The following is a 25,339-nucleotide window of genomic DNA, read 5'->3' as shown; positions in this document are numbered from 1 at the left end:
AGTAGGTGAGAGGGGGTGCTGCTGCCATTGCTCTACTTATGGGTTCAAACGGGGAAGGGGAGGTAGCAGATCGCCGCTACCCCTTGCATTGGTTTTCTTGCCACTGTCACCTCCTCTGCCCCTTGCACAAATCGCCAATGGTAACGGGGAAGACACTAGTTCTCTCCCTCCTTTATTCGGCGTCACTAGTACTTGTAACAGTGATTTCTCAAATTTTTTCACTAGGGTGGCACAATTTTGGTGTGACCCCAAATTCACGATTTTTGGATCTGATATCTCACATTTTTCTCATCCCGTCTCTCTATTTCCCTCAAAACAAACGAGAAAAGAAGAAATATTTTTTGAATATTCCCTTTTTCTGGTTCCCATCCCATAAACCAAACGGAGCCTCAACGTCTAATTTGTCAATTAACTAAATAGGGGTAATTTAATAAATTTGCCCAGTAATAATTTCTTAACACATTTTCGGTAATTCAAATTCTCCAACGCTAATAAATTCTCTTTCACTCCACAACCCGCAGCTTCGAAGCTCTCGCAAGCTTTTAAAGGAAATCACAAAGGGCGCGAAAGCACAAACGTCCTATGCTTTGATCTCCATTTCAATCTTCTCCATGCCCGGGGGAAGGAAACCCTAAAAGCTTGTACCTATTTGTGTTCCATTTCAGTCATGTTCTCTCCTGCAACGAAGAAATCCTCTTTCAACTCTCAGAAAGATCGAAATCCAGTTCGTGCAGCGCCAGATTCTCCTTTAACGCCACTTTCCGACAACCGGCAGAGCACTTCGGCCGCAAACCGACCGAGCACCGGAACACCGGCGCCATGGGCTTCTCGATTATCAGTTCTTGCTAGGTATGAGGTTTATAGCGTTTTGCTAGTAACAGATTCTAATTTTAAGAACTAATTTTTGTGAACTACGAACGCTCATAATATTGAACTATATCTTTACTTATATTGAGTTCGATCAGAAATAACTTATTTAGTTGGGGTACAAACTCTCAATCAAGTTCATGAAGTTTGATGATCTGAACATCTGAAGATTTTATTTGGCTTTTAGAAATGATTTCTAGGACATTATGGAACTTTTGTTCCTCTCAGTTGTTAGTTTGGGTAATTTTAGGATGCTGTTTGTTTGTTCTAAGAATTACAAGAACGTAATAAGAGTGGGGACTATACATTTAAATTAAGGGTTTCAAGAATTTGTATATTTTCGAGTTTGAACGTTTCTGTAGTCTTAGTCTTTGTTTACATGCCAATCTACAGGAGGTTCTCTTTCCATGTCGTCTTTCCCCTTGTCTCTGTTTGTCTATCTTATTACCAATAATCAATTGGACCATAATGATGTCCAGCTTCATTTTGAAGTGCTAAACTATGTTTTTTTCTTTGCTTTTGGGGAAAGGTAAGAAGGGGTTACTGCCCATAATTTGCTATGTTAATGAAAAGAGAAAATATTGCAATATCACGTTGGGTGTTTTGTAATTGTGTTAGTTATCATCTTAACTTTTTATCCAGAATTCCACCAGCGAAGAAGGCTGAGAAGGGGCCTGATGCGGATCCAATTGAGCCTGTATATGTTGGGGAGTTCCCCCAAATAGTTCGTGCTACACAAGCCAGTTACCTGCATAAGACTGTTCCTGGTTAGCACCGTTACTCTAATACAAGCCTATATATTGTCATCTTCCTTGAGCACTAATGTTTTGCTATGACAACTTTCTTTTTTCTTCTGGTAGGTCATGCATGGATTTCTGGAGGAATGGATAAGGGAACCTCCCTGGCTTGGATAATCTGTGGAAACCAGCTTTTTATCTGGAGTTACTTATCACCAACAGCTTCAAGAAAATGCGTTGTTCTAGAGCTTCCTTCATCTGTTCTGGAAAGTGGGGGTATTACTACAAAGTCCAGTCACTGTAATAGATGGATGTTCTGTACTGTCAATTGGGATGGTACATATGAGAGCAAAAGCAAAATGGTAGAACAGTGCAACTCTGTAGGTATAGTTATGTGTAACCAGAAGACTCATGCTGTTTTATTTTGGCCTGACATTTACTCTGAAGGGGAGGCTGCTCCTGTCATTAGTGTTGCATCTTTTGATGAAACTCTGGTTCATTCTTCACATGCTGATGGGAAAACCACACTGAACTGGCCACGGGAGCATGGTAGGATGGGAAATAGTAACATAGAAGAAAGAAGTTCTTTCAACTCATTGATTGCTTCTCCTTTTCCTGGTACGCGTGCTTGTATTGCACTAGCATGTGGTTCTGATGGTCAGCTATGGCAATTTCAGTGTAGTCCTTCTGGCATTTCCCGGAAAAATATTTCTCAATCTTTGTATTCTTTATCCAGTCAAGCTAGTGATCAACCTGTTGTGACTGGGTACCCAAGGTCTCTTGCATGGCGTTATCCACTCCATTCATCAGAAGAATCCAATCGGCAATTCTTTTTGTTGACAGACCATGAGATACAGTGTTTCAATATTAAACTTACTTCTGACTCAACTATTTCAAAACTGTGGTCCCATGAAATTATTGGTACTGATGGTGATTTGGGCATTAAGAAGGACCTAGCAGGCCAGAAGCGCATTTGGCCTCTAGATATGCAGGTAGATGATTGGGGGAAAGAATTAACCATTCTTGTTGCTATATTTTGTAAGGATCGGGTATGCAGTTCAAGCTACACACAGTACTCACTTCTGAAAATGAGGTATAAACCTGGGATAAATATTTCTTCAGAAAATGTTGAACCAATACATGAGAGGATATTGGAGAAAAAAGCTCCCCCTCAAGAGATAATCCCAAAGGCAAGAGTAGAAGATGAGGGCTTTTTGTTTTCCATGAGACTCCGTGTTGGAGGCAAGCCTTCTGGATCAGCAATCATACTTTCTGGGGATGGAACAGCTACTGTGTCCACATATTGGAGAAGTTCAACTCGGCTTTATCAGTTTGACTTGCCTTACGATGCAGGAAAAGTTCTGGATGCTTCAGTCTTCCCTTCTACAGAGGCTAATGAAGAGGGTGCATGGGTTGTACTAACTGAGAAAGCAGGAGTGTGGGCAATACCCGAGAAGGCTGTTCTACTTGGTGGGGTTGAACCACCTGAGCGAAGCTTGTCACGTAAAGGAAGCTCAAAGGGAGCTATGGAAGAAGAGAGAAGGAACCTGTCATTGGTAGGCAACATTGCTCCTAGAAGGGCTAGTTCTGAAGCACGGGATACTGGAGATAAACAAAGTGCACTGATGTCTGGGATCACACGCCGAGTTGCTCAAGATGAAGAGTCTGAAACTTTACTAGGTCATCTCTTCCATGAATTTCTTTTGTCTGGCAAGGTGGATGGCTCACTTGAAAAGCTTAAAAACTTTGGAGCGTTTGAAAAGGATGGAGAAGCAAATGTTTTTGCTCGCACAAGCAGATCAATTGTTGACACCCTTGCTAAACATTGGACTACAACCAGAGGAGCTGAAATTGTGGCTATGTCTGTTGTGTCCTCCCAGCTTTTGGATAAGCAGCAGAAACATCAAAGGTTTCTCCAGTTTCTTGCATTATCTAAGTGCCATGAGGAGCTTTGTTCCAGGCAGAGTATGGCCTTCTCCCAATAGTATCTATTACTCCATATTAAAAACTTTCTAGGCGATTTAATGTTCTATAAATTGAGTGCTTGTATGCCAGCCTTTTCTGTTCTGCCTACTTAAATATTGGTAAATTGCTTCATTTATCAAAAAAAAAATCGGTAAATTGCTTTCTTGAGAAAGAAAAAAAGAAAGTTCCAGATCATCAGTCATGCAGATGATGCATGGATGCCAAGTGTCCAGGTATCTAAGCATCTAAGCATGTTTACCTTTAAAAATCACAACCTGGGTCTCAGAATCAAGAAAGAAAATAAGAGAAAGAGTAGAAGAAAAAAAGTATGTAACAATAAGAAAATACGAAAAAGAAAAAAATCTATGGCTTTTCTATAAAGTGGAAAAGACGAAGTAAGTCTATTGTGTGTATGTTCTTATCTTTTAATTCTCTTTTGTGGGTGGTGGTGGTGGGACCAGTACTGATATGCTCAATGCCTTGCCGAAAGTCTTTTTTAGCAGCTTTTGGTCTGTCTTAGTTGAAAGTTTTAATTTGTCAGATGACAATCCTAGTTATAGGGGTTTCATGACAAATTTATTTGCCATTCTTCTTGCTAGGATGCTTCAAATATTACCTAGGCCCCAGAAAAAATTATTATTCTGTTGCATTGACAGGGTATTCATTGCAACTTATCATGGAGCATGGTGAAAAGCTTGCTGGTATGATCCAGCTGAGGGAGTTGCAAAATACAATAAACCAGAACCGTTCAAATGAGATCAGCTCTCCATCTTTTAGTTCACCAAATGCAATGGCTGGCTCTCTTTGGGATCTGATTCAATTAGTTGGTGAGAAAGCCCGGCGAAATACAGTTCTTCTTATGGATAGGGACAATGCTGAAGTATTTTACAGTAAAGTTTCTGATCTACAAGAAGTATTTTATTGCTTAAGTCATCAGCTACAGTATATAATTGGTGGAGAACAGCCACGGATTATACATATTCAGCGAGCTTGTGAACTCTCAAATGCATGCACAACTCTAATCAGGACTGCAATGCAATACAAAAATGAATATCATACTTGGTATCCTTTGCCTTCAGATATTGCACCTTGGTATTGTCAAGCTGTGGTCCGTGATGGGCTATGGAGTTTAGCTTGTTACATGTGTCATCTTTTAAGTGAATCAACTGGGCTTGATTCAGCAGCAAAACCAGATTTACATTCTTGCTTAGAAGGGCTAACTGATGATCTGCTAGAGGCATATACTGGTGCCATAGCAGCAAAAGTTGAACATGGAAAAGAGCGTAAAGGTCTGTTACACGAGTATTGGACAAGGAGGGATAAGCTGCTTGGTTCCCTTTATCTACATGTCAAGGGTTTTGTGGAAGCCAGGTGTAAGGTGATTGTGTTATCAAATGTTTAATATTTTCATGTATGTTCCTTTAGACATTATATACATGTGCAGCCAAGCAGTGAGGGAAACTCATGTTAATTTGCTATTAATTTTTTGCATGCCTCATTCTGTTTCAGTACATGTTATCTGGACATAAACTTCACTTTATATCCCTTTACAATTATTGGAGGATGGGTTGTATCGTTTTTAAGACTGCTCCTCTGATACTTGGGCTAGTAGGCAGTTCCTTGTAGTTTCAATTTTTTTTTAGTGTGAAATTTGAACGGAGCAGGAAAATATCTTCTTGTTCATGACTTCATGCACATGCTAAGGTTTATGAAGAAGTTAACAGACTAGCCTATTGCAAATACAAAGATGCATGTTACAGATCTTATTCCAGAATTCCCTAATTTTGATGTCTTACCACTGGTTGGTCATTGGCCCTTTCTGGCAAGAAATGGAACTGTTTTAGCAGTCTGTACCTATGTTGCCAGACTCTGACTGGACTGAAAACCAGAATGCTCATTGGGTCAAGGTTTTACCGGTTAAACAACCGGTTGGTTTGTTCTGACCATGAAAACCATCAATTAACCAGGACTCAGAAAGGTCACCATGTTGCCAAGTTCCTGGTTCAACTGTCTGGTCTGGTCCAAGTCTGACAACTTTGTTCTGTACCAGATTATGTCAATTAAGAACTTTGGATGGTGTGGGTTTTACTGCAGGACATTTCAATTGGCCCTGGGAAAAACCACATAGCTTTGGAGGAATAGGGTCATGCTAATCACACTTATTAAGAACAAAAAGTTGTGTTATTTATATGGTAAACTGGCAATGAGCTTTGGGTTATAACTGATGGAAAAACTTCATTCCTATGAATATTTCTCATGTGAATGACATGCTATTACAATTTTAAAGAAAATTTTATTTGGATGTGCTCTTTTGACTTGTCCTTGGATGCATACTACAAGGTGGGCCTCAGAAAATTGTTGTTGGTATATATTTCCACTATTAGTATCCTGCTTCTGTTTCTACTCACCCATGACAGCCACCAAATTGAGAAAGATACAGCATTGCTTCTTTTCTTTGATTGGGAAAAGATACAGCAGTGACACCCATATTGTTTTTTAATCAGTAGCTTATTAAATTTATTAAGTTGTGAAGAAAGATTTATATACAAAAAACTCTGTGCCAGCACATGTTTAATTATTAAAGTTCCTCTAAGAACATTTGGATTCTTATAGAAAGCAATGTTTTGCTCCTTGTGGCTTACAAAATTTAGCTTTTCAAGCTCACACAAGCTGTGAAATTGCGGTTTTCATCTTTGTATTTCATGTTGCTTGATAATTTGATTGCTTTTATTTTTAATGATCTCTGATGTCAATAGAAGATAGACATTTAATTTTTAAATTCTTAACTAGAATTTTAACCAGACAAAGTCTTTCTTGTTTCAGCTTAAGGTTTTTGGTTGTTGCAGGATTCAAATGAAGGGACAGTTGAAAAAAAGGAACCAATGTTTAGAGAGCTTCTTTCACCGTTATTATCCATTGCTAGACGGCATGAGGGCTACCAAACTTTGTGGAACATATGCTGTGATCTCAATGATACAGTACTTCAGAGAAGTCTTATGGTATTGGTACAGATCTTGATATCCTAGCATGCCTTTTGTCTTGGCATTTTGTTTTTCCTTAAATTATTATTAATATTATCATTAATTTATTTGTATTTTGCAGAAACTACAACCTGTCTTATTCCAGTGGTAGTGAAATTGCAGGAGTTTTTTCTTTGATAGTAAAGAAAAATTCATTTAAAGAAAAGAAAATACAAAATAGGTGATAAGGAATGACACACAAAAAAACCAAATAACATCCTAAACTCTCCATCAACAACATCCCTCTTCCCCCAAAACTTCTGCTCTCGTTTCTCTTTCTTTGAACTTTCCAAAAGTTCTTCTTTCGGCCTCATCCTCTCCTGGATACAGCACTCCCAGAACTTTCCTACTTTAGTTTCTTTGTAAATGGCTTTCTTCAAATCCACATTTTGTTTTGCCCAAGGCACTTCATCTAGGGGCACTTCTTGATCTTCATCATTCTGTGCTAAAGTGGCCCCACGATCCTGTTCCTCAACCTCATCTACCTCGCCAACTTTCTACTATTTTCAACAAATCCTCTATCTACTTCATCAATCCCTTCTAATGGTTTTATTCTGTACTTGTTTATCCTGATCACCCTCCAAATGGTTTAGAATACCAACTCTCAAATCACATTAAATTCTCTAACAGAAGATGAATCACCCAGATCCATATCTTTTACATCATGTCGAAACTCCTCTAAAACAGATTCTTCCCTTACATTATTTTTTGCTGAAAAGTTACTCTCATCAATGCAACTATTTGAGGAGATATCTGTGAAAAATTTTCAGATGATTTATACTTGAACATTCAGGTTCTTTAAGATTCAAATCTATGCTGTTCCTCATTGCTTTCCTCTTATAAACCTTCTTAAACTTTTCACGTTTTTTGTTAATATTTTGAGAAGTGACCACTCTCAGATTTGAACCTGCTTTCTCATTGGTTATTGTACCTAGCAATGGCCTTTTTGTTGCATCTAAAAATAAAATATTATTGGTCACACTGTGGAATCTATTGTTTTGCTTATTTGACAGTAGTTTTTTTTTTCCTGAACTTGATATATCTTATTAAACACAAATAACATTGAAAATGGGGATAACTTTGAATGCTAAATTGAATACCAGAGATTAGGTTTGTATTTAGTGCTCCTTTCTTGATGTAGGATAGTCAACTTTGATACCAATTGCCGTAAGGCAGCTATAACCCAAGGGTGAAACTAAGTGTTAGAATGCTCGAGTCAGGGGTATTTTGGTCATTCTGGTGTATCTTCTTGAAAGTGAAAGGCCTATTGTATCTGAGTTTAAGTTATGTGTCCCATCTTCTATGAGGGACAAAATTGTCTTTCTTGTAACTGAAGTTTTATGAATAAAAGTCAAGTGGGTCGGCTAGGAGAGTGATTTTTTACATTCTCTTTTCTAGTCTGGCCGAACATTCTTCTCCTCTCCTTCTTCTTCTTTCTCTTTTCTTTCTTTTTTCTTCTTCTCTACTTTGACCTAGAATCAACTAGGGTTTATTCACATGGTATCAGAGCAATAAGGTCTTGTGTTTATTTGCTGTTGTCTTCTTCCTGGGTTAGCCCGCCAGTTTCACAGTAGGTTTCATCATCCTACAGCTGACTTGATTGAAGACTCGATAAAGGGCTGAAAAGGAGTTGCCGTTTTGAGGGCCTGGAGGTGAGAATGCCTCTGGTCGGTGCTGTGGTGGTTGTTGAAGTGGTATACTAGACCCTCTATTCAGTGTACTAAGAGGGATGGACGTATACAGGTATGGACACTGCTGTCGTGTGTTCAGAAATGGACTGTGAATGCTAATTTTTTGTGCTTCAAAAGTTAGTTATTGTGGTGTTGGGTGAAACTGATACTCATATCAGTCATGTTCCTTTGTTTTCTTGCTCGCATGTGTGCTGAAGGAAGAGTAGTAGACTGCTGATGTCCACGACAGCAGTGGTGTGGTGTTGGTTGTGTTGTGGTGGCTGACATATCTATGATTCTAAATGCTTAAAAGTGAACCCCTAGACCTTGTGTGTAATCAGTTCTGCAGTATGAAGAACAAGTGTTCGATGAAATGACTGAGTAATTTCAGCCGTGGTGTGTTGATGGTAAATGGTTTTGCAGTGTGCAGTCCAAGTGTTTGATGTGTTGATTGAATAATTTCAGCTTTGGTGTGTTGATGGTAAATGGTTTTGCAGTGTGCAGTCTAAGTGTTTGATGTGTTGATTGAATAATTTCAGCTTTGGAGTGTAGTGTGTAATGTGCAGTTGAAAAAAGTGGAGTTGGTGGTATCATAAGTGAGATAAGTCTTGTGACGAGTGTGAGATTGTGGTGTATATTCAAAGGTGAAATAATTGAGATGACTTCAATTGTAGATGGGAATGACAACAAAACCGACATCATGCTTTCTTCAGACTATCTAAGTGTTCAAATGACATCTATCAAGTTGAATGGTGAGAACTATGTACCATGGGCAAAATCTGTGGAGGTGTTCTTGAAGGCCAAGAGGAAAGTAAAACATGTGAGGGAGGAGAAAGCTCCCTCTGATTCTCCTGGGTTCAGTGATTGGGAACAAGATGATGCATAGATAATGACATGGCTTTGGAACAACATGGAGCCAAAGATTAATGTGAACTTCATGTTCCTAGATACAGCCAAAGAGATATGGGATCATGCTAAAAAGTTGTACTTTGGACAAGACAACACAATTAGGGTATATCAGTTATACCAAGAGTATTTCAATTTGAAGCAAAGAAACCAAAGCTTAGAAGAGTATTATGCAAGTTTGAGGAACATCCACAATGAGCTAAATGTGTATCACTCTCTAACATCAGATGTCTAGATCCAACAAGAACAACGTGAACAACTTGGTGTGACTAGGTTTCTTGTGGGCTTGAAGGCTGAGTATGAGCCTGTTAGAGTACAGATATTGGGGGGATAAGCTCTCCCCTCACTTGAAGAAGTTTTTGCCCGTCTTAAGAGGACATCCCTTGAGCCGGTGGAACATTCTTCATTCTCTGATAGATTTGGTTTGGTAGTGACTAAAGGGAGTGGCTGTGGAAATAGAAGTGGTGGTGGCAGCAGTGGCCCTCCAAGCAACCGTGGTGGACACATGCTTAACCGAGCTAGTGGCCGGACTGGAAGCCGAGAGTCAGGGGGAGGCCGTGGAAAAGGAAGGGGTAATGCTTAGAGAAAATGTACACATTGTGGCTTAGAGGGGCACACAGTTAATTTCTGCTATGATTTGCGTGGTCCACCCAACACTTGGGCTAACCATGCTACATCTAAGAGCAGTAGCACAATTACTGAAAGCCAGCAAACTGTCCCAACCCCCTCCACACCCACTTGTGCTTCCGGGCAGGAAATGGTGAGTGTACCACGAGCAATATATGAGCAGTTCCTTCAAACATCTCAACATAACACAACTACACTTGCCCATTCAGGTATGACTTGTTTAGCTTCCAAAGCCTCACCCTGGATCATTGATTATGGAGCCTTAGACCATATGTCTGGGACTCTTGATGTATTTTCTTTCCTTTTATCGCTCCTCCATATCTCAGATAGTTACACTTGCTAATGGTTCTACATCTTCTATTTGTGGTGTTAGTGATGTTGATTTCTCCTCATTGTCTTTAGCATCTGTTTTATATGTTCCTAAGTTCCCTTTTAACCTTATGTCTGTTAGCAGATTAACCAAGTCCCTTAATTGTTCTGTAACCTTCTATCATTCTATCATTCTTTTTGTGTGTTTTAGGATCTCAAGACGGGGAAGAAGATTGGTGGAGGGCATGAAGCAGGTGGTTTGTATTACCTTGATGGTGGTGGCCCCCCAGTGGCTTTTCAGTCGTCTCTTACTCCTCTCCAATGGCACTATAGACTTGGTCATCCCTCTCTCAAGGCTTTGAAGCTGCTACTTCCTTTCTTGAGTCATCTTTCATCATTAGATTGTGAGCCATGTTAGTTGGGAAAACATCATCGAGTCTCATTTAGTCCAAGAATTGATAGTCGTGTCTCAAGTCTTTTTGCTTTAGTTCATTCTGATGTATGGGGTCCAGTTAAAGTGGTGTCATACAATGGGTTTAAGTATTTTGTAATATTTGTTGATGACTTTTCAAAGATGACATGGATCTATCTTATGAAAGACCGTAGTGAATTGTTCTTTATTTTTCAGAAATTTCATGCTAAAATACGCACTCAATTTGGCGTTCATATGAAAATACTTCGCTCCGATAATGCCAAAGGATACAACTCCTCACCATTTCAGCAATACCTAGAACATCATGGAATAATTCATCAAAGTTCTTGTGTCTACACCTCGCAACAAAACGATGTAGCTGAACGGAAAAATAGACATCTTCTTGAAACTGCTCGGTCCTTGATGATCAATATGCATGTCCCAAAGCATTTTCGAAGTGATGTTCTTCTAACATCCTGTTTTCTGATAAATCGGATGCCCATGTCAATCCTTGGAAGTCAATCTCCTTTCTCTGTGTTGTTTCCCACTTTGTCTCCCTTTCCTCTCACCCCAAGAGTCTTTGGCTGTGTTTGTTTTGTTCAACACTTAGGGCCTGGAGTAGGCAAGTTAGATGCTAGAGCTACGAAGTGTATTTTTCTTGGCTACTCAAGGACTCAGAAAGGGTATAAGTGTTATAACCAAAAGTTTCATAAATCGTTTGTATGCCCTGATGTCACCTTCTTCGAATCATTTCCTTTTTTCTCAGATGCCAGGGTCTCTTCTTCTCCCTCTGTGGTTCCTCTTCCAGTTCCGGTTGTGGGCCCTCTTTCCGTAGCTCCCATTCCTACTGCAGATGCACATCATATGCCTATTACTACAGAGAGGCCGCCAATTACTCAAGTGTACCCGCAGAAGTGCTTCGGCCCCTCCTCCACTTCAGCACCTGTTGATAGATCCTGCTACTGCTTCTTCTCCCTCAGATCTTGATCTCCCTATTGCTTTGCGGAAAGGTAAACGTACTTGTACTTCTCATCCCATTTCATACTATGTTTCCACTGCTCACCTTTCTGCTTCTCATTGCAAGTTTATATCATTACTCTCATTGGTTCCCATTCCCAAGACTGTACAGGAAGCCCTTACCTCCCCAGGGTGGCGGCAAGCCATGGAAGAACTCTCTGCTTTACAACATAATCACACGTGGGAACTCACCACCCTTCCTCCTGGTAAGCACACTGTTGGGTGTAAATGGGTCTATACAGTGAAGCATCTTCTTGATGGCAGTGTGGAGCGATTGAAGGCACGGTTAGTGGCCAAGGGCTATTCTTAGTTATATGGTGTGGACTATATGGAGACATTCTCTCTTGTGGCTAAAATTGGTTCAGTTCGGGTGTTGATCTCATTAGTTGCTATGTATGATTGGCCTCTCGTACAACTTGACATAAAAAATGCCTTCCTACATAGTGATCTTGTTGAGGAGGTGTATATGGAGCAACCACCAGGATTTGTTGCTTAGGGGGAGGCTGGTAAGGTGTGCAGGCTCAAAAAGGCAATCTATGGACTGAAACAATCTCCACGTGCATGGTTTGGCAGGTTCAGTGAAGTGGTGCAGGCCTTTGGGATGAAACAGTGTCAGGATGATTATTCTGTGTTTAACTATAACTCAAAAGATGGGAAAATCTTGTTAGTCGTGTATGTGGATGATATTGTCATAACTGGAAGTGACAACAATGGAATTGACAGGCTAAAAAAATTCTTACAGGACCACTTCAATACAAAAGATCTGGGGAAGCTAAAGTATTTCCTAGGAATAGAGGTTGCGAGGTCAAAACTGTGGATCAACCTATGTTAGAGAAAATATGTTTTTGATCTACTTGAAGAAACATAGTTGTTAGGTGCTAAACCAATAGAGACTCCTATGGAACTCAATGCCAAGTTAAGTGTGGATGCAGGTGAAGAGTTTGATGATCCTAGAAGATACAAAAGGTTGGTGGGAAAGTTGAACTACCTGACCATTACCCGACCAGATATATCATTTCTTGTGAGTGTGGTGGGTCAGTTTATGCAACATCCCCGGGTTCCTCACTGGGAAGCTATTCTGAGAATTGTTAGGTACCTAAAGGGTGCTCCAGGTCGTGGTTTGTTATACCAAAAGGGAGGAACTCTTGAGATAGTAGGGTACACAGATACTGATTGGGCTGGCTCTATATCAGACAGGAGGTCAACCACAGGGTATTGTACCTTCCTGGGTGGCAATCTTGTAACTTGGAAGAGTAAGAAGCAAACATTGGTGGCAAGAAGTAGTGCGGAAGCATAGTACAGGGCTATGGCCCATACCACATGTGAACTAGTATGGCTGAAGAACTTACTACAGGAGATGGGTTTCTCAATTGACAAACCCATGAAACTATACTGTGATAACCAAGCTGCTGTTCACATCTCATCCAATCCCGTCTTCCATGAAAGAACTAAATGTATTGAGGTGGATTGTCACTTTGTGAGAGAGAAAGTGATAAGTGGGGTGATAACTACATCTCATGCGAGCTCAGGAAATCAGTGGGCAGATCTCTTCACAAAAGGATTGTCTCGGGGAAGAATAGATTACATTTGTAACAAGCTGGGGCTATATGATATATACTCTCCAGTTTGAGGGGGAGTGTTAGAATGCTCGAGTTAGGGGTATTTTGGTCATTCTAATGTATCTTCTTGAAAGTGAAAGGTCTATTGTATCTAAGTTTAAGTTATGTTTCCATCTTTTATGAGGGACATAATTGTCTTTCTTGTAACTGAAGTTTTATGAATAAAAGTCAAGTGGGTTGGCTAGGAGAGTGATTTTTTACATTCTCTCTTCTAGTCTGGCCGAACACTCTTCTCTCCTTCTTCTTTCTCTTTTCTTTCTTCTTTCTTCTTCTCTACTTTGACCTAGAATCAACTAGGGTTTATTCACACTAAGAAGGTGTAATAAGATAGGATATTGTTAGGTTAGGATGAATCTCAGGGTTTAACTGCAAAATTTGCTACTTTGTCCCAAAACATAAAAAATCTGAGTGAAGGAAAACAAGTTTAGGATTATAAAGTTTCAATGGAATTTTTTAGGTAGGTTTGGAACGGAGAGTTTCGGGAGGTGACCAAGTTTGGTAGGGTTTGGAGCATTATTCTAAAAATGATAATTGATAATCATATCATAAATCATAGGGAAGATTGAATTGAATAATATCATGAATCATATTGTAAATTTTATTATTATTTCTATTTCTACAAGTTTGTCAAGAAAAAAAAAGTATATGCATTAAAACTTGAATATAAAAAAAGCGATTTTACTCCATTTTAAATACATGTACTTTATAGTTTATACAACAGATGTTTTCTTTTTTAGGTAAAAAGTTAAGGGAGGAAATAATTTGTGTCCTTAGTATTTTCCATAGCAAGGGTTAGGAAAGAGAAAGATGGAAATTGGGGAAGCCTAGGCAGCTTAATTGCTGATAAAAAAGCCTAGGCGGTTTAATACAAAGTTTATTAGTAGGACAATCAAAACTTAGGATGATAAAATTGAGTTTGAATTGAAAACCAATTAACTCACACATATATGGGTGCAAATTGGGCCAGGTTAGGTCGGATTGAAGCCAACCCTAACCCAATCTGAGGTTCTGAACCCTCAACCCTAATCCTACCCAACCTAAAACCCCTCAACCCTAAACCAACCCAACTCAAGTCAAAGTTGACTTCAGGTTGGCCCAATCTGACTTTTCTTCCATCCTCTTAAAGTCTCGTAGAATCTCTCAAATTCTTTTCCTCTTTGACTAGGAGACATAAACTCATTTTTTATGATCATATATAGGAGCAGCCCAGTGCACAAGGCTGCCACTAATGTGGGGTCTGGGGAGGGGCAACTCATATATGTATGCATCCTTACCCCTGCAGTTACACAGATAGGCTATTTTCAAATCATATATTGACCATATTTGTTATAGATATTTGCTTGTTTGATGATTTTATTGATTCTTTCTAGGGTTGTTCATCAATCCGATGAATCTGACCAACCTGACCCAGCCTGACTTAAGTTGGTCGGTTTTCTAGTATTTTCAGTCTGCTTTGGTTCAGCCATAAAGTTAATCCGAGAGGTTGGGTTGATTTTGGTTTGGCCATGTGTAAACCGACCAAAACTGACCTGACCCGACCATAGTATTTTATATTTTAAATTAATTTTTTTAATATGGAAAATTGGGAAATTTTCCATATTTCTTAATTTAAAATATTTTATATTGTAAATTGATTTTTTTTTTAAATTTAATTTTTAATAGTACTGCTGTATTTTTTTTAAATTTAGACTTTTTGATCCGACCAACCAAACCGATAAACTGACCCAAGCTGATCAACCTGAATTGGCCGATTTTTAATAATGGTCAGTCAGTTTTGGGCAACTCCCCATGAACACCCCTAGTTCTTTCAGTACAAAAGTGAAAGAAGAAATGTTTCAAATGATTGGAGTTTACTATGAATTATTACAGATCTCCTATTGAGAATAAAAAATCATGAATAACTTACAATAATAAAACATAAAATTATGGAATGAAGATCACTAATAACAACTTATCATTAGGGTTAGGGATAAAAGTTAAGACAAATGGATTATATCATTAATAGTATGTAGTGGACTATAATACATATGTACAATACCAATGGTAGAGTCGCGTTCGGGCTGGGTTGTCCAAGGAGTCAACCCTAACCCAACATTAAGTGAAGTCGGATCAGTAAATGTCAACTATAACCCTAACCCAATCATCAACCCAGCCCAACACAACCCAACTTTTTTCCAAGTTGGGTTAGGGTTGGTTTTGGGCTAGCCCAGACCGAGTTGCGGTCCTACACATACAATGGCTATTTGACCTGTATATAACAGAAGCTAAACTCTATAGGGTTTATAAACATGTCTTTAACTTAAATAAATCTTAATCTAGTAGGTTAAAAGAAAATCACTGAAAAATATAAACAGAAAGTAATGAGAAAATAGAGAATTGGGTACCAGTTCAGTTGATTTGAATTTCCCAGATTGTAATGTTCACAAATCTAACTGATTGAAGGGGACTCTAAGGTGATTGTGGGCTGGCTGCAGAACCCCAATTCAATTACTTGGAGCTATAGGGATTTTATTTCATCCTATGAAAAAATTTAAATGGTTAACAAGACACATGATTATTAGAGTCCAATGGGTGGGTAGGTTGGCAAATGTTTTTGCTGTTTGTCTTGCCAAACAAGGAGTATCTAGGGAAGAGCTTTTTTGGGAAAGTCTGTAATTTCTTCTTGTTTTTTTTTTCTTGTTTCACTGTAACATCTAGGAGAGGCTGCACCTAGCACCTCTCCAAGGGATGCTTGTAACAGATTATTCTCTTTGATTAATGAATTCACATTTCAATTATAAAAAAAGCGTCCATCTGAGGTTTTGAAGGCAGTTTTGTGTTGAAGGCAGTTTTGTGTATGTCATCTGGGTGGACCCGGATCTGATGGTAGCCTGACTATAAGTCCATCTTGGAAAAATACTTAGCTTGGCCCAATTCGTCGAGCAATTCTTCAATCAGCGGTATGGGGTACCTGTCCTTGACCGTGATGTGGTTCAGGTCTCTATAATCCACACAAAACCTCCAACTCCCGTCTTTCTTTCTCACAAAAATCACCGATGATGAGTATGGGTTGCCGTTGAGCCGAATTAGTCCCTTGCCTAATAGCTCTGTCACCATTCACTCTACTTCCACTCTTTGGTAATGGGGGTAGCGGTAGGGCCTGACATTGGCGGGTGGAGCTTCGGGTTGGATGGGGATCTGATGGTCATGGGCTCGAGGGGGTGGTAGTGTAGTGGGTTCTTGGAAAACATCCGAATAGGCTCGAAGCAGTAATTGGAGTTGCTGGGTTTGGTCAGGGGCCGGGTTATTACTTCCTGTGATTGGAGTGGGCCCTGCATGCATTGAGCTCGTACTCATCAGCAAGGGTGTTGAGTCATGTTGGCAGGCCTTGAAGATGGCTTCCAAACTTCCTACGGCTATGGGTTGGGCTTTAACCCCCTTTAATGTACAAGGTTTACCATCATGGGTGAACTGCATGGTCAACTCAGTCCAATCGCACACCACTGGGCCCAACAATTGTAGCCATTGTATGTCCAGGACAATATCAGCCCCTGTGAACTCTAATGGATGTAGGTCCACCTTAAATTGGTACCCCTGAATCCCCAACTCCACCGCCTTGCACCTCCCATCACAGGTGATTTGGTGGCTATTTGCCACGTTTACAACAAGTTGGGAAACCGGTTCCACTGCTAACCCCAGTCGATCAGCCAACCGAGGAGTAATAAAGTTCAAGGAGCTCTTGCTGTCAATCAGGACAACATTCTTTCCTGCTATCAGCCTTTTCACTTGCATGGTCCTAGGGGCCTGATAACCTGCCAAAGCCTGTAGGGGTATGACGTAGTACTCCTCCTCCAGCACCACCTCCATCTTCTGTATACCCGGGTCTTTCGTCTGGGAATCCCAAAGCCTATAGGGATATGACGTAGTATTCCTCCTCCGGTACCACCTCCATCTTATGTATACCTGGGTCTTTCGTCTGGGTATCTGGTTCCTCTTCCCCTTCTACTTGTAGTAGGAACATTTGTTGGGTCTTGCATTTGTGGCCAGGGATGAACTTTTCATCATAATTGTTGGGCCTTTCTTTCTACGGGCTTGCATCTCGGTCCATGATAGTCTCCGGTATGGGAGGGTCATAGCTCTCGACTTCCTATTCGGTGGGGCTGGTAAGGGAACGGGTTTGTGGGGGGTGGTGGGGGTTGGTAGGAGAGGTCTCGGTTTTGGGTCAATTTTTGGGTAAGGTCCTTTCTGATTCAGGCCCGCCTAAGGCCCATTTGGCCTCCCCAACTTCTGTAATTGGTCCAACCTTTCTTCCTGGAGCTTGGTCAGGCCCACTGCCGCCATCAAAATGGTCGGTTGCATGGTGTTCACTTAAATTCTTATTTCATCCCTTAAGCCGCCTATAAAGCAATCCACCAGGGCTGTCTCCGGCCAGTCATGAACCCGGGTGGCTAACCTTTCAAAGTCCTTCTGATATTCTCTTACCGTACCAGTCTACTTCACTTGCAAGAGTGATTCATTAAAGTTCTCATACCCGGAAGGCCCGAACCTCACACGCAATGCTTCAGTAAGGTCTAGCCATGTGGTCTAAGGGTGGGTTTTCTGGTACCACTGGTACCACATAATGGCTTCGCCGTCCATGTGTATGGTAGCAATGGAGACCCTCTGATTTGTTGGGGTCTCATGGAAGTTGAAATAACGTTCAGCCCGGTAAATCCAGGGAATGGGATCATCACCTGAGTACATAGGAGAGAGAGAGAGAGAGAGAGAGAGAGAGAGAGAGAGATTCTACTAAATGATTCACTGCTCATTCACGCAATGTGGGTTGGTCTTATAGTGCATGGTCGTACAACCGATAACAACCTCTGAGCACACATCCCTCTATTCAGTACGTGGGCGATGTGTGTATACAAACGTGATTGGTGGAGTAACCCTTGCAACTCTTTGGACCTTCAAATGGGCTTGATGGGCCTGAAGTGTTTCATCTGGGATATTCTTCTTATGGGGCTTATCAAAATATAAACTTCAATTTTAAAGTTAATGGTTTAAAAAACCTATTATCTAAAATTAAAATACATAAACATAATTTGTAAAGCATTTTCAAATGAAAATTTTAAAATAAAATCAAACATATAAAACATTTTCAATCATGTAATGCCCACAATCTCTTTTTTTCTTCAATTACATTACTTCAAGTAGTTAATGTGATGTAAAACATATTACATTCCTGATTTTACGAGTTCCTTTGTGACACGCCCTTTCACAATCTCTGTTTTTTCCTCAATTGCATTACTTCAAGTGGACAATGTGATGTAAAACATATTACATTCCTGATTCTACGAGTTGCCTTTGTGCTACGCATAGTTTTTAAGGCACCAAGGTGAGGCTGGGCGTTAGGGGAGGAGCCTTGTTGCCTAGGCGATGGATTTGTTTATATAGAAAACATAGATCCTAGGGTAGTTCCATAGGTACCATAGCCATATTTCCTTAATATTTATTCATAATTTTCATAAGAAAAGTATAGAGTTCATATTAAAGTATAGAAAATCAACATATTCATGAGAAGAAAAAAAAAGAAGGAAAAGAAAATTCAAAAAATATAGGGGCTGAACTCTTATTATATAAAATGGGTTGATTAGACAAAATTTGAAGTTCTTCCTTGTTGTTTCAAGTTTTGAAGTCTTTGAGGGTTCAATACAGCATTTAGCTATGGTTGTATTGATTAAATCCTAACAAATAAGAAAATAATAAAAAAAAATTAGTATATAAACACTCAAAATGAATATTTTAGTTTAATAGTGCCTATTTTATAATTACAATGAAAAAAAATAAAGAATAAAAAAGTATTTTACAATACATAGTACAAAACTGCTTGGCGATTAGGCGAGGTGAGCCTCAACCTTGTTGCCTAGGTGCCGCCTTGACAACTATGGTGCTACACCCCTTGAGGCAAGCCCAAAGAAGTCCATGTCTGGGTCTTAAATTCTTAATTCTCACACAAAAAGTAATGATTTTATAATTTTAATTGCCTTCGTTCCAGTTTGCTTGCTTCGCTCACTCACCAAAGATCCGAGAACCCCCTATTTGCTAATGTTGTTCATTCATTCATCTTAATAAAATATATTCTTAAAAGGCAATTAAAATTATAAAATCATTATTTTTTGTGTGAGAATTAAGAATTTAAGACCTAACATGGACTTGTTTGGGCTTGCCTCAAGGGGCGTGGTTGGGGGTCCGGGGGAAAAGCCCCCGGTCCATCCGGTAGGTTAAAAAAAGCAAAAAAAGGCCAAGGCGCAAGGCACATCAGGTGCATCCGTGCGCCTTTTGAAAGTGCCGTGCCTAGGACTTGGGTGAGGCGCCTACCCTAAAATGTGCCTAGCCTGTGTGTGCCTTTTAACTCACCGAAGCAGAGTTTCTTGCTGTAGTCCAAGGGGATCAAATAGCGAAAGATTTGAACTTGGAGAAATAGTTCATTGACAGGGACTCCAAATTGGTTGTGGGATGGTTAGAGAAACCAGAGACACTTATATGGGCATGGAGGGATTTAATGAAGAAATTTATTTGGAAAACCAGGACTGTAATTTTAAATATTCAGTGGGTATGAAGATCAGCTAATGGAATGGCAGAATTGCTGGCAAAACAAGGGGTTAGCAGGGATATCTTGTATTGGGTAAATTTGTAATGTAATTTTACTTGTATTGATTGAGTAAGGGTGCACCTAGCACCTCTCCTTGGGTTGCTTGTACTGATGATATTTTGAAGTTTTCTAATAAAATTTCATTCACTTAAAATAACCTTTACCTTCAAACAGTAGCCATCCTATATAAATGCATTAGACACAAATCCAATAAATTATGTCTCACTGTATAGGGGACTCTTGCATCGTATATCTTTTTCGGAAAAAGGTAAAGTAATGGTATTATATTCACTATCAAAGTAAGCCCATGTACAACTAGAGACTGTACATTGGGAAATTTCAACAGGCTCATTTGGCAGCTTAAAAAAAAGATTTAACAGAGAGTAGGCACATCTCTCCCACCGCCACTGTCTTCTATCTTGCTACTCTACCTGAGGTCTGAGGACAAACATGCTGAAGAGATAGAAGAACATCCAATTCCTGATTCATCTCCCAAAATTGAAATTTCTTCTAAGGGGAGGGCATCAAATAACATCCCCATTAATTAATTTGTAGCAGTCCTTAACTAAGACATCTCTCTTTTGAGATGTCAAAAACAAATAAGAATATACTTCCATTCATTGGCTCGCCCCACACCACTTATCCTTCCAAAGTTCTAACTTTCTCCCCTCCTCTATCTTGTAAGCAACTCATTGGGAAAACTGAGACCACACTGATGTTCTATAAGACTGCACCTGATTTCTAGCTTCCTATCCCATCTCCCTTGACTCAAATTTGGTAGCAATAACCCTCTTCAAGCTTTCAAGGGTTTGCATATCCTTTCAGCTTTTCCCAATCCACAAAATGCAATCTACGTGGCAGAGCCACATATCTTAAAAGTTTCTTGTTCATGCATTTCAGTTGGAAATATATCTTCTGTTTAAGTAATGGTTCATTGATGTGAAACCCAAGGATGATAACAAGCCTTGAATCATATTTTACACATCTTGTCTCTAAACTATGTTGTTGATTGGCTTTCCTTTATTCTGAATTGGCATACTTCATGAGCATGTTATAGATATCTCCAATTTTCCTTCTTTTTGTTTATGGTGACAGTTGAACCTGTTGCTCTTCCTACCCCTACTTTGCCACATGAATCGTTCTAGAAGGGATTTTCCAGAATGGGATTCTCCATATTTTGTAGCATGCTTCTGTATCTAATCTCATTGGCCAGAATTGAAGGAAAAATGATTTTAAAGATTGTGATGACAACTTTTCTGTTATTGTTGACACTTTCTTTTGCATTCTTTTATTCCGATTTTGTCTTTGTGACACATTTCTTCTTCCTGAATGCCTTGGAAATTTTCCCTCTACAGCATGAGAGCATGGGGCCTCGAGGAGGGTTTAGTTACTTTGTGTTTGAAAGATTGTATGAAGAACAGAAGTTTGCAAAGCTTCTAAGGCTTGGGGAAGAATTCCAGGAGGAGCTAGTTGCCTTTCTAAAACAACACAAGAATCTGTTGTGGCTTCATCAAGTATTCCTAAATCATTTCTCCTCAGCTTCAGAAACTCTGCATAAATTGGCTCTTTCTGAAGATGATGCCCCTATTTCGTCAGCTGAAGAAGAGCTGGATGCTGACTGTGCAAGAGTGAAACCAACTTTGGCAGAAAGAAGACGTCTACTTAACCTCTCCAAGATAGCTGTAATGGCAGGTCTTTTATCTCACTTATTTGTTAGTTATTTTTTTCCTCTTGAGAAGTGCATTATTTTGTACCTTTATTTCGTTTGCTATCCAGCCACCCTGTATCTTTGATGATCATTCATCTATTGTTTCTAGGAATTAGGATTAAGGTTGAGATATACAATCAAGTCTATTTTGTCTCAGTAGATGCCAAAACAAATAGCTCAACTGACATGAGGCTGAGTTTGATATACTATGTGGTAATAGTTCAAAAGCTCATATACATGCAAGAAATGGGCTTTGCTGACATTCATGGATGTCATGGTTTAATGCCCATTATACCAGTCATCTAGTAACACTACAGTTCTGGAACCCCTGCCTGCATGTGGAGCAGAGAGGAACAAACATGTAGAGTTCTCATTGAATGACTTCATTTTTACTTGTTTGTAACGTTTAGGAGGTTTAAATGGAAGTGCATTCACCATGTACTATATAATTCAGTCCCCTAAAACTGAATATCCAAGCTGAAATCATTCACCATGTACTATATAATTCAGTCCCCTAAAACTGAATATCCAAGCTGAAATGCTCAAGATGATATCTTTTCAAATGTAAATTATTAAATCCAAAGCTAACTGCAATTCTGTCACTTTATCTAAGTTCTTTTTGGAGTTGGAGTTAGGCTTATAACTAGATTACATCAATGAGGCGCACCTAGGCACACGGCCGAGGCGCATTTTAGGGTATGCACCTTGCCTAGGTCCTAGGCGCAGCCCTTTCAAAAGGTGCACGCCTGATGTGCCTTGCACCTCAGCCCAGGCGTGCGCTTTTTGAAAATTTGACACTTTTTTTCTTTTTTGAACCTAGCCCTCTATTTGCTAATGTTGTTCATTCATTCATCCTACTAAAATATCTTCTTAAAAAAGTAATTAAAATTATAAAATCATTATTTTTTGTGTGAGAACTAAGAATTTAAGACCCTAACATGGACTTGTTTGGCCTTGCCTTGAGGGGTGTGGCACAAAGGCGGCTTGTAGAAATAAGAATGTAATATGTTTTACATCACATTAGCTATTTGAAGTAATGCAATTGGAAAAAAAGAGATTGTGGGTTTTACATGCTTGAAAATGTTTTATATGTTTGATTTTATTTTTTAATTCTCATTTGAATACTCTTTACACGTTATGTTTATGTATTTTAATTTTAGATAATAGGTTTTTGAATTTTCTGTCATTTTTTAGCTTTTTTTTTGTATTTTTGTGCCTTGCTTCAAAAAGGCATACGCCTTGCATCTCAGGTGCAACTTGGCCCCTGTGCCTTTTTTGTGCCTTGTGCTTTTAAAACACTAGATGACATACATTTGTCTCGAAGTGTACATGCATGGAAATAGATATTATTTCAGGTACAAAAAAGGACATAGCAGTGCATTTAACTGTTTCTTCTAGGCATGCAGTGGACCAACAAAAACTCTAATAAAGACTGTTGGTTCTCTCTTGGCTGTTATTTTTTTCTTCTCTCTAGTCAGTTTTAGTGGCATACTAAGGATGGTCCTAAAATAAGTTGGGTCAACATGTTTAAACCAGGGTGAAAGTCATTTCTTAATTCAGAGCAATTTATGGAAATTTGTGTAGTCTAAAAGTACAGGCCTTGTGTACAGAGGACTTCAACTGCTGTTTTGAGAACATAGTTCTTGACCATCTTTTTTTTTTTTTTGAAAAGAAAAGGTAGCACATAGTTGCATTAATCAAAACAGAATGGATGTAGTTAACATAAACACACACACACACACACACGCACACACACACACATAAAAGCAAAATGGATGCAAAGCCCATGTCCAACCAGATGCTGCTATACATTGGGATTTGAAAAATCTCCTCAAAAGAAGCAAGAGCCTTTAGTGTGTCTTTTGTCATCTAATGTTATTCTTGTGCTATGAATTAGATTTTGGTGTTGCAGTTTATTAGTCACTTTTGGAGAATGAGATAAAGCTGTCTTATCTATAATTAATGTGATAAAGCTGTCTTCAACAGCCTTTTGCCTGAAGTCATAAACACTTATTCAGACCTATTTATAAACTCACATACTACATTAAAACTTTGTAGGAACTTAAAGAAATCCCTCGTTCAATTAAATTTAAATATTTATATTAATTAGTAACAATATTTCTCCTTATGAAGTGTTTTTTAAGAAGCCTGAACCAGCATTTCTAAAATTTTAAACCATTGGAACAACCCTTTACCTTGATAAATCCATTCAACTCGCAATCCCCTAATCATTTTGAAGGCTTATTTTTATCCATCAGCCATAAAAGATGCTTGTCTAGAAGCTGTAACCACTAGGTAAGCAACATCAAACTGACATTTGGCCATTTGCATCCTATCTGCACTGTTGAGTGGTTATTTTGATGTATAAGTCACTGTGTCATTACTTATTGTTATTCTTTGTTTTTTATTCTTTTTATGAAATTTACGTCTTTCTCTAGTTTGCTACATAATAAACTACTAACAGATATTGAATGCTCAACAGGAAGGGATGCTGAGCTCGAAACAAATAAAAAGCGTATAGAGGCTGATTTAAAGATCTTGAAATTGCAGGTGTTGTATTCAGAAGATGGCATAGTTGTCTTTGTTCTTTATATCTTAATTTCCCAACCTATCTTGTTTTCAATCACTATAATGGTCTTGTTCAAAAAAGAGATGGTCCTTCATCTTCAGTGCAGATTGCCCAGGACTTATAAAATTAGATTAAGTAGCAGGTAGTGTCTTGATGGATTGTTGGCTAGCCCATGAAACAACTGGACAACATCTAATATGTGAATTTCTTTTTTTTTTTTTTCTGGTCATATCTTGCCCAATGCAGGATTGCCATTGCTTTCCCACCCAATGCAGGATGTGCCATTGCTTTACAAAATTGCTCCTGAACAATGAAATTTTTGGAGTCTTAGATTTGTTAAAGCAAAACAACATGCCATTACAGCTGTCATGTATAAGAAAGAAACCACTCAGGAAATTATTGCTTGAAATGTGACAAACAGGGATATATCTATGGGCCTATGGCAGAATATTTTGATATGGCTGAATTACCTGGATGATTAATTGCATGATATCAAAATTATATTTGGCCAGATAATATTCATCAAGCTAAACATTTATGCACTTCCCAGATGATGTCTCTGGTTCTTTCTGTCATGCAGGAGGACATTATCAGGCTTCTTCCTGGTAATAAAGAGAAGGAAGACATTGGGAAACAGCTTCTTCCTCCTGGGGAGCTGATTGAACTGTGCCTGAAGGGCCAAACACCAGAGCTTGCCTTACTGGCTTTTGATGTCTTCGCTTGGACCAGCTCCTCTTACCGAAAGTTCAACAGAAGTCTTCTTGAGGAATGCTGGAAGAATGCTGCTGATCAGGATGATTGGGGAAATCTCTACCAAGAATCTCTAGCTGAAGGTTGGAGTGATGAAGTGACCCTACAGTTTCTGCAAGAGACTGTGCTCTTTCAGGCTTCATACAGGTGTTATGGACCCAAGGCAGAGACATATGAAGGAGGGTTTGATGAGGTGCTGCAACTAAGGCAAAATGACTTCGAGGTTCCTTTGTTGAAGGATACTGTTCCTTCTGTTGAAGAGATCTTGATGCAGCACAAGGATTTTCCTGACGCAGGTAAGCTAATGTTGACTGCGATCATGTTGGGTAAGTTGGGAGCTGATATCAGGGCCGAGGAGGATTCTTCTATGGAGCGGTGATGATACGTCATTCCTTTAAATTTCAGTTGTGTCAAATTTTGTACGATTAGTAGGCATTTTTTTCTCTTGTTAATTAGCAGAAAAGTCATTATCATCTCGTTTACACTACATTTCCGGGAAATGGGAATATTGATCTAGGAGAAAAGATTCATAAGTCATCTTGATCCTCAA

The 25,339-nt window shown here is 39.2% G+C and overlaps 1 protein-coding gene across 2 annotated transcripts; it reads left to right on the top strand.

Moving 5' to 3' along the window:
* Positions 1-506: 506 nt before the first annotated feature.
* Positions 507-25,339, top strand: LOC148875107 (Nucleoporin, Nup133/Nup155-like protein). Of its 2 annotated transcripts, none has more exons than XM_088965467.1 (8): positions 507-849; positions 1,510-1,634; positions 1,728-3,569; positions 4,226-4,947; positions 6,416-6,574; positions 21,118-21,454; positions 23,953-24,020; positions 24,620-25,339. In XM_088965467.1, the coding sequence occupies exons 1-8, from the start codon at positions 668-670 to the stop codon at positions 25,166-25,168; spliced, it is 3,984 nt and encodes a 1,327-aa protein (XP_088821593.1). In that variant the 5' UTR covers positions 507-667; the 3' UTR covers positions 25,169-25,339. The 2 variants fall into 2 exon arrangements, with proteins under 2 accessions (XP_088821593.1, XP_088821592.1); XM_088965466.1 differs by having other exon boundaries at positions 512-849; positions 6,416-6,568.

The sequence above is a fragment of the Nelumbo lutea genome, chromosome 1, assembly GCF_056320005.1.
Source record: "Nelumbo lutea isolate HS-2025 chromosome 1, American lotus-T2T, whole genome shotgun sequence".
In the NCBI taxonomy this organism is placed as follows: Eukaryota; Viridiplantae; Streptophyta; class Magnoliopsida; order Proteales; family Nelumbonaceae; genus Nelumbo; species Nelumbo lutea.
Note: the sequence above shows the minus strand (reverse complement) of the source record. Positions and strands in the feature narration are given on the sequence as shown.

Excerpts from the sequence above, each read along its gene's own strand:
- LOC148875107 (XM_088965467.1), top strand. The coding sequence starts at position 668 with ATGTTCTCTCCTGCAACGAAGAAATCCTCTTTCAACTCTCAGAAAGAT. Across the intron at positions 1,635-1,727 it reads CCTGCATAAGACTGTTCCTG|GTCATGCATGGATTTCTGGA; the intron begins GTTAGCACCGTT and ends TTCTTCTGGTAG. Across the intron at positions 21,455-23,952 it reads CAAGATAGCTGTAATGGCAG|GAAGGGATGCTGAGCTCGAA; the intron begins GTCTTTTATCTC and ends AATGCTCAACAG.